The 11,349-nt window shown below is 50.7% G+C and overlaps 3 protein-coding genes across 3 annotated transcripts; 1 reads left to right on the forward strand and 2 right to left on the reverse strand.

The window, feature by feature from the left end:
• Window positions 1–1,169, forward strand: LOC120641279. The gene is made up of 2 exons (XM_039917330.1): window positions 1–389; window positions 716–1,169. The coding sequence occupies exons 1-2, from the start codon at window positions 279–281 to the stop codon at window positions 944–946; spliced, it is 342 nt and encodes a 113-aa protein (XP_039773264.1). The 5' UTR covers window positions 1–278; the 3' UTR covers window positions 947–1,169.
• A 2,129-nt stretch (window positions 1,170–3,298) lies between these two features.
• On the reverse strand, window positions 3,299–4,122 carry LOC120641288. Its single transcript, XM_039917341.1, has one exon. It carries the CDS (start codon window positions 3,797–3,799, stop codon window positions 3,524–3,526), a length of 276 nt encoding a protein of 91 aa, XP_039773275.1. The 5' UTR covers window positions 3,800–4,122; the 3' UTR covers window positions 3,299–3,523.
• Window positions 4,123–5,496: 1,374 nt separating this feature from the next.
• LOC120641298 (metalloendoproteinase 2-MMP-like) lies at window positions 5,497–7,724 on the reverse strand. Its single transcript, XM_039917350.1, has one exon. The coding sequence runs from the start codon at window positions 6,756–6,758 to the stop codon at window positions 5,655–5,657; it is 1,104 nt and encodes a 367-aa protein (XP_039773284.1). The 5' UTR covers window positions 6,759–7,724; the 3' UTR covers window positions 5,497–5,654.
• Between the last annotated feature and the right edge of the window lie 3,625 nt (window positions 7,725–11,349).

Here is an 11,349-nt window from a genome sequence, read left to right on the forward strand (position 1 = left end):
CACGGATCGCTACAGGCGGCCGCGGGGTGCGGCCTCGCATGCGCCCCTCGGCTACGTGCCCCGGCGCTCCGGCGCCACGTCGCGTGGAGGGGATCGACCTGCCCGCGGCCCCCCCTGCCTTAACGCCTCCCTACTTTGTTTGTATATACTAGGACAGACGCGGCCGGCATCCGATGAGAACAAACTGCCGTCTCTATCGGGTTGCTTGCTTCGAGCTTGAGCGTTGGATCTGTGTTCTGTGAGGTCTGGCGTCAGGGAGTCGAGGCTTTGCAGGGGAGATGAAGAGGCTGCTTGCTCATGCCCACTTCGGTTGCCCTTCCAGGGGTTTGGTGGAGGGCAGATCCTCCGCTGTCCCTGCACTCTGCAACAGTGTTCTTCCCCACTACAGAGTGAGTGCGCCAATCGCCACCTCGCTGATCCTCTTTACCACTGCTACTTCCTAACTCTTTGGATCTAGATGTCCGTTTGCGAGGAACATGTAGCAGGGCATCTGAAGTTTCTGAAGCTGTCAGAATGAAATTTTGTTACATTTTTCGCGTAAATTCCATGATTGATTCATAGGAAGTATTTCAGAAATTACGAGTATAAAGGTGTGGTGTGCAAATGTTAGGATAGCAGCTCAAATATGTAGTTGTAATCAAAACAATTGCTACAGATGATTTAGGCACTTTCTGATCTGTGTTTTTTGTCATCCATTTTCCTGTGAAATTGCCAGTACTATTCAGCCGAGAAGCATCAACATGTTGAAAGAGTAGGTGAGATCGGAGAAAAGGCTAGATCAACTGCAGAAGAGTTCGTTAGAGTGGCCAAGGAGAAGACTGACGAGGTCACCGAGGGCGCAAAGGAAACGCTGCACGAGGCCAAGGAAGCAGTGGTGGGGGAGTCGGATGACGAGAAGGAGAAGTTCAAAAGGAGGGTTGAGGAGGGAAGGTATCATCAGAAATAAAGTGGCAAGTGTTAATCTTGTTAAGTTACAGGGCATGTAGTTTATGGAAATGCTAATCTTTGCATCTAGACATGTCTAGGTGTGTTACCCACTTTTCAGCTTCAATAATGTGATCTTGAGTACTACAAATGTTATCTCCTGTAGAATAAATAAGATTTGGGTGTTGTACTTTAATGATCTTTGGTGTTCTATACTATGTCATTTCCCACTGGAAAGTTTGGCCCCTTAAAGAGGTGTTCTGGTTGTCACTTTGGAATGCTGAAGCAACTTGGGTATGAGACAATTATGCAGGCATTCGGTTAAAGGTAACAAAAAAACTGATGCTGTGAAGATAAGCACATCCTCAGCTGCGAAGAGTGTTAGCACATGGAATGGTGTCATGTCCATACTTTTATTGGCTAGTGCCTTTCTTGCTGATTGCTTCGGTGATCTTTATTCTACACATAGGGATGCCTACATCTGCAGCTTTTTTCGTCTCTCTAATTTTGCTTTTTTGCAAATTGCAGTTTAGAGTAAACCTATAGTTTTGAGAAAGTAGTAGGATCAGAACCTTTAAAACACACAAGTCTGACCTTTTTCTATCATTTTCTTGGTTTTTGATCACTGCCTTGTAGGTTTAGCCTCATGGGCAGTGATATATTTCATGGATGCCTTTTTTTTTACACTACTTGGATCTCAGTTGGGGAGGTGGACACAAACCTTCGCTGCAAGCATTTGTTACTGATTGAAGATGAGTAGATGACATGGAATCTTTCCCAGCTGAAGAACTAGTTCTTCCAGTTCCAGTGGTGGTATTTTGGCATATGCTGTGGTAGCCTCTTGGGGAACTCCATCATGTCATGATCTTATCCGTCATCGCGTTCTGTTGCGGAACTGCGCTGTATACGCGTAAAGAGCAGAACTTCCTGAGAGCATTTTCAAAGTATCGAAGGAAGTTCTTGCATCTATCATTATTCGAATGGTCCGTTTGACGGCTAGAGCTGATGACAACACTATAGCATTTCGAAACTAGAGCAAGATTCTACAGTGACCAGTCTGTACTCTCCGGACCCCATTCTCTCTAGCATTTCAAATGCAGGTTAGAAGAGAAGGCTCCCAAAGTCAAAGACAAGTTTACTGATCCGAGAGAGGCAGACAAATGGCCATGACGCTACACATGATGGCTGATGTCACCAAGACAATATTGAGGCTTCTGCCTGTCTGAACAACATTGCTGATCTTTGCGGTTAATTTTCGGCAGCCAATGACGTTTTCGACCAAGCAAGGGATGCTTATGAACCATAAGGATGGCAGCTTCTTCATGATCCCTCTAGCAATACTCCGGACCTCAACAAAGATGTCCGTAAGACCGTAACACTGCTTATTACATTTTACGAGTACGTAAAGGCACTCGTTCCTCTGATGTGCTAGTTCAATACTTCCTATGAAGCAATCATGGAATTTAAGCAAGGAAAAATGTATCAAGGAAAATTGTAAATATAATCGCATTTTTTCAAGCAAGCAATAGAGTTTAGGATAATCCCATTCTGATCGCGGTCCTCGATACAATGAGGGCAACTTTTGGCACTTGTCCTTGATTCACTGGAAATGGCTATTTTGCCTTCTCCCAAATACTCCCTCCGTTTCAAATTATAAGTCATTCCAAAATTCTTGGAGAGTCAAATCATCTCAAAGTTTGACCAAAATTATAGAGAGATATACAGATTTATGATATCAAATAGGTGCACTATGAAAATATAGCTAACAAAGAATCTAATGATACTTAATTGGTATCATAAATTTGGTCAAATTTGAAAAATTTTGACTCTTCAAAAATTTTGGAACGACTTATAATTTGGAACGGAGGGAGTACTAGTAAGATTTTTTGCTGGTTCTTTGAGGATCCACGTCAAGGGCACCTGGATAAGTACTGGTACACTGGTTCCCGAGCATCTTCCCCTTTGTATTCTTCACAAGTCTCAGGCACGTGTAGTTCTAAGTCAAATTTAGTCAACTTTGACTATGTCTATACAATTATTATACCCAACATATGCACTATTAATATATATTTTATGTTTTGAATTCAATAAAGCAATTTAGGTATTACAAATATTATTATCTTTTTTATAAATTTGATCAAAGTTTGTTAAGTTAGAACAAACTCAATACGGCATTTAAACAAAAACAGAGGGGTAGCTTGATGCCTCGGTCAGCTTACCGGTTCGCAGCTTGCCTGCAAACAATAAGATACCAATCAACAATGATCGTTCCCTCTATTCTTTTCCTCTGTTTTTGTGCAATTTGCACTGCTGCTTTGCCAGTTTTCAACCACTGAATCCAGAGTCACCTGGGTACTCATCCAAGAAACCCATACGGGAAAAGAGAGCAGTAGATTTCAAAACAATGAACAAATCATCAATATCAGAGATCCAAACATCCATCTACACGAATGAAGGTGTCCAATGACACTAGCATCATCCAAAAGCAAAACTGTATGCACATGAGACACAAGTACTACACAACCAACGGACGAACAGAAATCGCCTAACCAAACCAGGCAGGCTCCCATCCGAAGCAGAAGCAGAGCCTAGCCATCTACTAGTACCCGGCGATGCCGGAGCCCTCATGGGCGCCCTGCTTCTTGCCGCCGCCGCTCTTCTTCTGGCACTTGTCCTTGATCCACTGGAACCCGCTGGCCGTGCCCTCCTTCACCTTCCGCAGCCCCGTCGCCGCGGCCGCCTTGGTCTTCTCCACCCCGCCCTGCTTCTTGCCGCCGCTGCCGCCGTCCTGCCGCCCGCGCGCGCGGGGGCTCGGGTCGCCGCCGTAGTCCCACTGGTCCGCCCACGACGTGCCGAACGAGTTGCTGCGCTGCATGGCTAATGGCTCCGCCTCCGACCTGACCGGCGACAAGGACGACGGCGATCCCCCTCGAGGAAGAATCAAAGAATCGGAGAAAGAATCGGAGAAACCGCGCGCTGATTTCTTGCGGTCGAGGCAAGAAGAGCCGGCCGGGGGGGCTTTTATAGTAGGAGCACGGGCACGCTTCGCTCTGCCGACGCCGAATCGATCAACAACCAGAAGGTTTTGTTAATCCGGAGACGGAAAGGAAGCATCCATCGCTGCCGCCCCTGCACCACGCGTGGAATGAGAAAAAAAATGGGAGGACTCGCGTGCCGCGGGAGCGGGATATGTCTGGAACGCGGTGGTTGGTTTGGTCGTTCGTCCGTGTTGGCGCGGCGAGTTTTGACCAGCCTTCCCGGCTCGGAAGCTTCTGCCCGTTGGTGAGACCGACTGGTGGGTCCTCTGCCCGGACTGGTCCACATGTCGGCCACTGGCTGTTGGGAGGCAGTCGTTGGACGGGGCACCGGCGGAGTTGTTTCCTGAATCTGAATCGGAATGGTTTCCAGAAGCGAGATGAGCCGGAGGCCTGATTGGATTACTGCCATCGTTTGCGACCAAGTTAGTTTGACCTGTTATAATGTTTAAAACAATGGCACACTTGATCCCTCAGCCTGTTGCCGGTTCTGACACGAGCGTGAGGCGTGACGTACTAATGTAATAATGCGGTATACATTTTCAAGGGGCCAATGTGGTTAACCAGACATCGACAAAAGCAACGGTTCCACGACAAGTTACGTATGAGCTTACGTGGACACCATGGACTGCGATGATTATATGATTAGTATGTGAGTAAGTACAATTGGTTTCGCCAGTGGGGCTGCTCCAATAACGTGTTTGTGAATTGTTACGCAAGTCATTGACGCCGATCAGTCCGCTCTTATCCGTTTCAAAAAAAATTAATCCGCTCTCTGCACCAAATGTGATACGGACGACCTGACGGAGCATAGAAGCTTCTGATGACATCCGGACCGGCCCTGTTTGGTATAGCAACGCTAGGTACTGTAGCCAACTTTGACAATTAATTATGGATATTAAATAAAGATAGTTTACAAAACTAACTGCACAACTCCTGTGCTACTTTGCGAGACGAATCTAATGAAACTTTTGACCGCACGATTAGAGGATGATTATTATAGCATTACAATAGCCAATCATGAATTAATTAGGCTCATTAGATTCGTCGCGCAAAGTTGCACCCATCTATAAAAAAATTGCGAATAAATTTCGTTTAATACTGTTGTTCCACGTGCCAGCAGCCACTAATATAGGGGTTGTTTGGTTCCAGGGACTTTTTTTTAAGTCCCTGGAACTTTTTAGTATTTAGAAGTATTAAATAAATATTAATTATAAAATTAACTGCAGAACCCTGGGGCTAAACTGCGAGACGAATCTAATGAGGTATCTTAATCTATGATTAGCGAATGGTTACTGTAGCACCACTGTAGCCAATAATCGATTAATTAGGCTCATTAGATTCGTCTGGCGAAAAAGCACTCAGCTGTCAAAAAACATTTATAAACAGATTTTATTTAATACTATAAAATAGTAAAATTCTTTTTGATGTGATATTGACTTTTGAAAAAAATCCTGGAGCCAAACAATACCATAATATCCTCGGCGTGTCAGCAAACAGTTCATGATCCATACACAAACGAGTATGAAGAAAAATATAAAGAAACATATAATCTCTGTGGTATGCTATTATTCTGTAATAATCATAGTTATGTACACAAGAATCAACTATCCATGAATCAACTAATGGAGCAAGAAATCGACGCAACGGAGGACGTGGCGGCCCGGCTGCAAAAATGACAAGGACCAGAGAGGTCTACGGCGCTAGGAGCAGGCCAACTGCCGCAACTACTCCAATGAAAACGCTATCCGGGCGGAGCCCCGCGGCGGCGCCGCCGTCCATCTCGCGGTTGCTCGTCGCCGGCGACGTCGGCGTGACGCCCTTGAAGTTGGGGTTGCTCCCGTACAGGCTCTGTATCCCCTGCACGTCGTCCGCCTCCAGCTCCACCTTCCTCGTCCCCGTCCGGATCGTCGGGTACATGATGGCCTCCGGCACCGACGAGTGGCCGAGCCCCAGGAGGTGGCCGATCTCGTGCACCGCCACGGACTCCAGGTCCACCGCCCCGGGGGAGGACGCGTCGCCGCCGACCACCCACGCCTCCGCGGCGTCCAGGTGGAACCGCCCGTCCGTGGGGGAGAAGGCGTGCGCCAGCGTGCCCAGGGGCCCGTCGAACGGCTCGCCGTCGCCGTGCGAGCCCGCGTAGAACCCGATCGTGATGTCTGCGTCGGACTCCGACGCGGTCTCCGTGAACCGCAGGTTCGTGGCCGCGGCCCACCTGGAGAAGGCGCGCGCGAACACGTCGCTCAGCGTGGACCGGTCCATGGACGTCGCCGACGTCGCGGTGATCGAGTACTTGAGGTCCCGCCGGAACGGCGGCCACGTCGGCGCGCCGGGGAAGTAGGCGTACAGGTGCCTGCCGTGGGGGTCCGCCGCCGAGCTCCTCGCCATGGTGGACGTCCCGTTGACCACGTCGGCCACGCCGCAGCGAGGAGAGACCATCTGCGCGACGGTGGGCGGGTCCAGCGCGCCGGTGGCGTTGAGCCCGAAGTTGCGCTGGTACGTCGCGATGGCCGTCTCCAGGTCCTGGTCGAACGCGTCGCTGAACGGGGACGACGGCGGCGGCGGCGGGAGGTAGCCGAAGTGGCTGAGGTAGTCCTTGAGCCCCGCCAGGCCCTGCCGCTCCTCGCCCATGTGGCAGCCGGAGAGGTTCTGGAACGCCGCCCACGGGTTCGGGAACGGCGGCACCCCTGGCGGCAAATCGGTCGGGAAGGCCGACGCCGCCGAGACCGCCACGAACACCATGATCGCCGCGACGGCGGCAACTCGCGATGCGAGCGGAGCGCCCATTGCCGAAGTCATCAGAAGCAGAGGAAGCTTGCCGGGATGAGCAGCAGAGAACGCGCAGCTGTCGCGTACGCTTTAAGGCGTTGCTACCAAGTCGGCCACGGGGCACGGGGCGGCGTGGTCAGCCGGCCAGCAGGTACGCGGAGCCCGGCGGCTAGGAAGCGGGAACAGAGAGCCGCCCTCCGTTCGAGCCGGGACGTCGCAGTTTTGTCTCCGCCTGTGGTTTGGTGAGTTCCTTTTGGTCAAGATGGAGAGAGATGTGGCCTTGCGTTTTTTTCGAGTTGCTGTCGCGCTACGGCTGTGATCTGCGTAATATGGCTCGGAATTGAATAGAATGCGTTTTGCTTTTGAACATGGATCACCGCCCGGAGAAGCTTCTGTGCGATTGGTCTCCGGTGAGCTGCGCTGCACGGGAAAGATGATAGCGAATGATGGCGAAGCCTGTGGTCGGAAGTCGGAACGGAGGAGGAAGAAGGGTCGTAGGCTGCTCAAGTCCGGGTAACATTAAAGAAGCCAGGTGTGGGCATGACCGTTGGAAGGACGTCATTTCTCCCGTGTCCCGACTGAAACCGAAAGCAAAAAGAACAGAGGCTGGAGATGAGACGCCTCTGAATTCTGAAAGTCTGAATCAGCATTCAGCAACTTGTCAATCAGAAAACAGGATCCACATCTTCGAGTTGGACAGGACAGGCTGTAGTTCTATGCTTCTTTTTGCACCATTCTCAAAAACAAGCAGTTGAAGAAAGATGTGCTATGCAAGTGAGAAAGCAGGTCGTTCGGTTGTGCAAAGCGAGATGCCAGGTTGAAAAAGTAGAAGCAATTCTTCGACCTCCCAGGAGAAATGCGGTTAGAACTTCTGTCTACCTGATTCAGCTGAGTTCTGTGGACGCATGCGAAAAGAATAGTTCTTCTATACTTTATATGAATGGACATTCTTGAATTCCAATGTCTGCGACTTTTTCAACGCGAGCCGCACATATCCTGTTTGGACAGTTAGCGAAATGATCAAGCAGCTGACTCCTGCCTGTTTCAGACTTTCAGCCTGTAGCAGTTGGAGAAATATCTGACGGTTTGTCATCAGACATCGGGTCGCCTTATGCTGAGAATAAGTTGGGTTCAGACTTTTTTTTTTCCGAAAGGACGGCAAGAGCTTTGCCGATTTTTTATTAGAAGGAAAAAGAGTTAAAAATACAACTGCACCTAGACCAACTACGCATCACGACCACATGCCAACAGCAAAAAAAACTACAAACTACCAGTAAGAACGCCATGCCAACAAAAAAAAAACAGCAAGAAACTAAGAAAAAACCACTGGGAAATTGGGGTAACTCTGTTCACTACTTCTATCGCCTGCTGAAACTACTGGACATCTTTCTTGATTGGATAAAGTCCATTTTTGACCATCCAACTCTTGTCTCGATTTGGTTTTGGCCATCGAACTCCAAAACCGGCTATCTTCAACCACTCAACTATTAAAACCGTTCACAGTTGGTCATCCGGCTGTTTTGGAGGCCGGTTTCGCTGACGTGGACGCCACGTGGCAGTGGGGCCCACTTGTCAGCCATCCTCTCTCCTCTTTTTTTTCTCCCTCTCTCTCCTCTCTCCTCTCTCTCTCCCGGTTCCTCTGCTCGGCGATCATGGCAGCTCCGGCCGCGGATCCGTTCCCGGCAGAGCAAGGCGGGGCGGCGGGGAGGCAGGGCATGCTCCGCGTCGTAGGCGTGGTCCGCGGCGGCGTGTAGGCGAACCAGCGGTGGTGCTCCTCCTCGAACAGACCAAACCCACCGCCGCCATGACCCGTTCCCCCACCATGCGAGCTCAGAGCCACCGCCGGCGCCGCCAGCGCACGGGCCTCCGCCGCCATGTAGCCTCCACCGCACCGCTAGCGCACGGGCCTCCGCCGAGCATCCGTGCAAGGGCCTCCGCCGCGCCGCCGCGTGAGGAGCCGTGGGGGCGGGCCGGGTGGCAGAGGAGCCGGGGAAGGAGCCGTCGCCCGCAGCGCCCACCAGGGGACCACGGCCGAGCTCCGCCCGGAGCAGGGGAGGAGCCGTGGGCGAGGAGGAGGAAGGACGCGGAGGACCGCCGCTCCCCGCCCTCCTGCGAGCGCCACCACCTCACCGCTCCGGCCGCCGCGCACCGCGCGTCCGCCCCGCCCGCGGCTGTGGTTCCCTGCAACGGAGAGGAGGCCTGGGCGACAAGGCCAGCGCCGCGGACAACGAGCTCCGCGCCATCGACTACGACGTGGAGCACGCCACCAAGCTCGTCGGGCACCCGGACGCGTCCGAGACCGACGAGGTGGAGCGCGCAACTGCGGAGGCCACGACGTCGAGGAAGGAGGACCCCGTGGATGGGCCGGGGAGCGCGAACGGGCAGCCCTGGGCACCACTGCCGCAGCTCCCCTGCCCTGGCGGCCCCCTCCCGCTGCATCCTCCTTCCTCCCCACGCCGCCGCACCCCCTGCCCCGGCGGCCCCCACCGCCGCTCCCTCCTTCCTCCCCTGCCTCGGTGGTGGCGCCTGCTGCAACAAGGGGTGGCGGCGCCGGCACGTTTGGCAGGAGGAAGCAGGCGTTCAAGAAGAGGGCGCGATGCGGGCCGCGGAGGACAGGCGGAGGGCGCTGGGCCTGCCACCGCCGGCCGACCATGCCGTCGAGGACGGGGTCGTTGCGCCGCTCAGGGGAGGGAGGGAGGGCGCCGGGGGAGGCCTCGCCGGCGAGCAGGAAGGAGAGAGGAGGAAGGAGATGAGATAGGAGAGAGAAAGAGGGAGATAGAGAGAAGAGAGAGGGGTTGTAACGCTGACAAGTGGGCCCACTGCCACGCGGCGTCCACGTCAGCGAACCGGCCACCAAAACAGCCGGATGACCAAATGTGAACGGTTTTGATAGTTAAGTGGTCGAAGATACCCGGTTTTGGAGTTCGATGGCCAAAACCAAACCGAGGCAAGAATTGGATGGCTAAAAATGGGCTTTACCCTTCTTGATTAGATAAGTTAACTCTGTCACGGTCTTTTCTTCCTGTTTGAATGTTCTTCTGTTGCGCTTCTTCCAAATGTTCCACCAGAAATAAATAATAAGGCTGTCAAAAAAGGATTTAGTATCTTTCGCGACCATCGCTCGACATTTCTTCCACCATCTGTAGATAGAACTCACAGAATCGCTGGCCAGTAGTTGGTGTAAATTGAGGCAATTAATCAGCTGACCCCAAACTGCACAAGTGAACGGGCAGTCTTTACAAAGGTGTTTTGGGGTCTCTGGTGTTGTGTTGCATAGTTTGCACAATGGGTCATGGGACCATCCTCTTTTCTCCAAGTTGTTTGCTGTTAATATCTTTCGGTGTAGCAAAATCCATGCAAAGAATTTACATTTTGGTTCCGCCTTTGCCTTCCAAATTGGAGTAATGGATTGTCTTCCTGCCTACCGATCAAATTGGATGCGATATGCACTCTTAGTTGTATATTCCCCATCCGAAGTCTATCTCCAAATAATCTCATCATCCATATCTGGATTGCGATCAAGTAAACTGATTTCTTCCCACAGACTTGCATACTCCCTAAACTCAGTACCCGTGTGTCAAGGGAACACCTGATTAATTCAAAAATTATTGCGCGAAGCCTGTTGTACAGTAAACTTCTTCCTCCTCGATTTTTTAAAAAGACTTGGGCCAAATTTCTTTTTTGCCGCTCTGTTAATCCAACTCGAGTGTCAAAAACTAGCCTTATTTCCTTTGCCCACTGTAACTACTGTTGATGCATTGGACAAGTCTCGATCGCTCTTATCACAAGGGATACACGCTGAGGCTGAGCAGAGAATTTGTGCTTTGCCGAATTGCTGCGATGCATCCACACTTGTATTATCAGCTTTTTTTTTGAGAGGAAGGTAGGGATTTCATTACTCAATTTTGAGTGTTTACATCAATAAAAATAGGAGGAGAGGTAAGCCAAATATGTCGGCCAACCCCTAGAGTACAAGCATATTTAGCAAGGAAATGAGCCTCTCTATTTGATTCCCTACCTTTGTGTGCGAAGCGCACACAGTCAAAAGATTTTGATCTCTGATGAATATCCTGAAGAACCATCATATAAACACAACGGGGCATTACATTAATATTATTGATAACATTGAGACAATCTGATGCCACCAGCATTTTATTTATTCTGCAGTCCTCTGCAAGAGCCAGCGCCTCCAAACAAGCCATTGCTTCAAGAGTTTTGGGATCGGAGACATTCTGTACAACCAAAGCACTACATGCAATAAAAGCCCCCTCATTATCTCTACAAACTGCTGCCACAGCTCCATGTGAACCTGATTTACTAACAGCAGCATCTGTTTTTAACTTGGACAAACCACTCTCAGGAGCTCTCCAACATTGAGATCCTAATCTTGGCTGACACTTGCTGGTTTCCTTGAATTGGGCTCTGTTCACAAACTCCAATTCTTCTATTAAGCGCTTGGCCATGGTCATAATTGAGAAGGGGCTTTGCATAATCCCCTCATGAATAAATTTTCTTCTAGCATTCCAAATGGCCCAACATGTAACCAAGATGTGAGTACTTTCTGCTTGTGGAACATTGCTGCACATAAAGAAGAGCCATTGCTTAGGATCAACAATACGCA

The sequence above is a fragment of the Panicum virgatum genome, chromosome 1K, assembly GCF_016808335.1.
Source record: "Panicum virgatum strain AP13 chromosome 1K, P.virgatum_v5, whole genome shotgun sequence".
Taxonomy (NCBI): Eukaryota; Viridiplantae; Streptophyta; class Magnoliopsida; order Poales; family Poaceae; genus Panicum; species Panicum virgatum.

Excerpts from the sequence above, each read along its gene's own strand:
- LOC120641288 (XM_039917341.1), bottom strand. The coding sequence starts at position 3,799 with ATGCAGCGCAGCAACTCGTTCGGCACGTCGTGGGCGGACCAGTGGGAC.
- LOC120641279 (XM_039917330.1), top strand. The coding sequence starts at position 279 with ATGAAGAGGCTGCTTGCTCATGCCCACTTCGGTTGCCCTTCCAGGGGT. Across the intron at positions 390-715 it reads GTGTTCTTCCCCACTACAGA|TACTATTCAGCCGAGAAGCA; the intron begins GTGAGTGCGCCA and ends TGAAATTGCCAG.
- LOC120641298 (XM_039917350.1), bottom strand. The coding sequence starts at position 6,758 with ATGACTTCGGCAATGGGCGCTCCGCTCGCATCGCGAGTTGCCGCCGTC.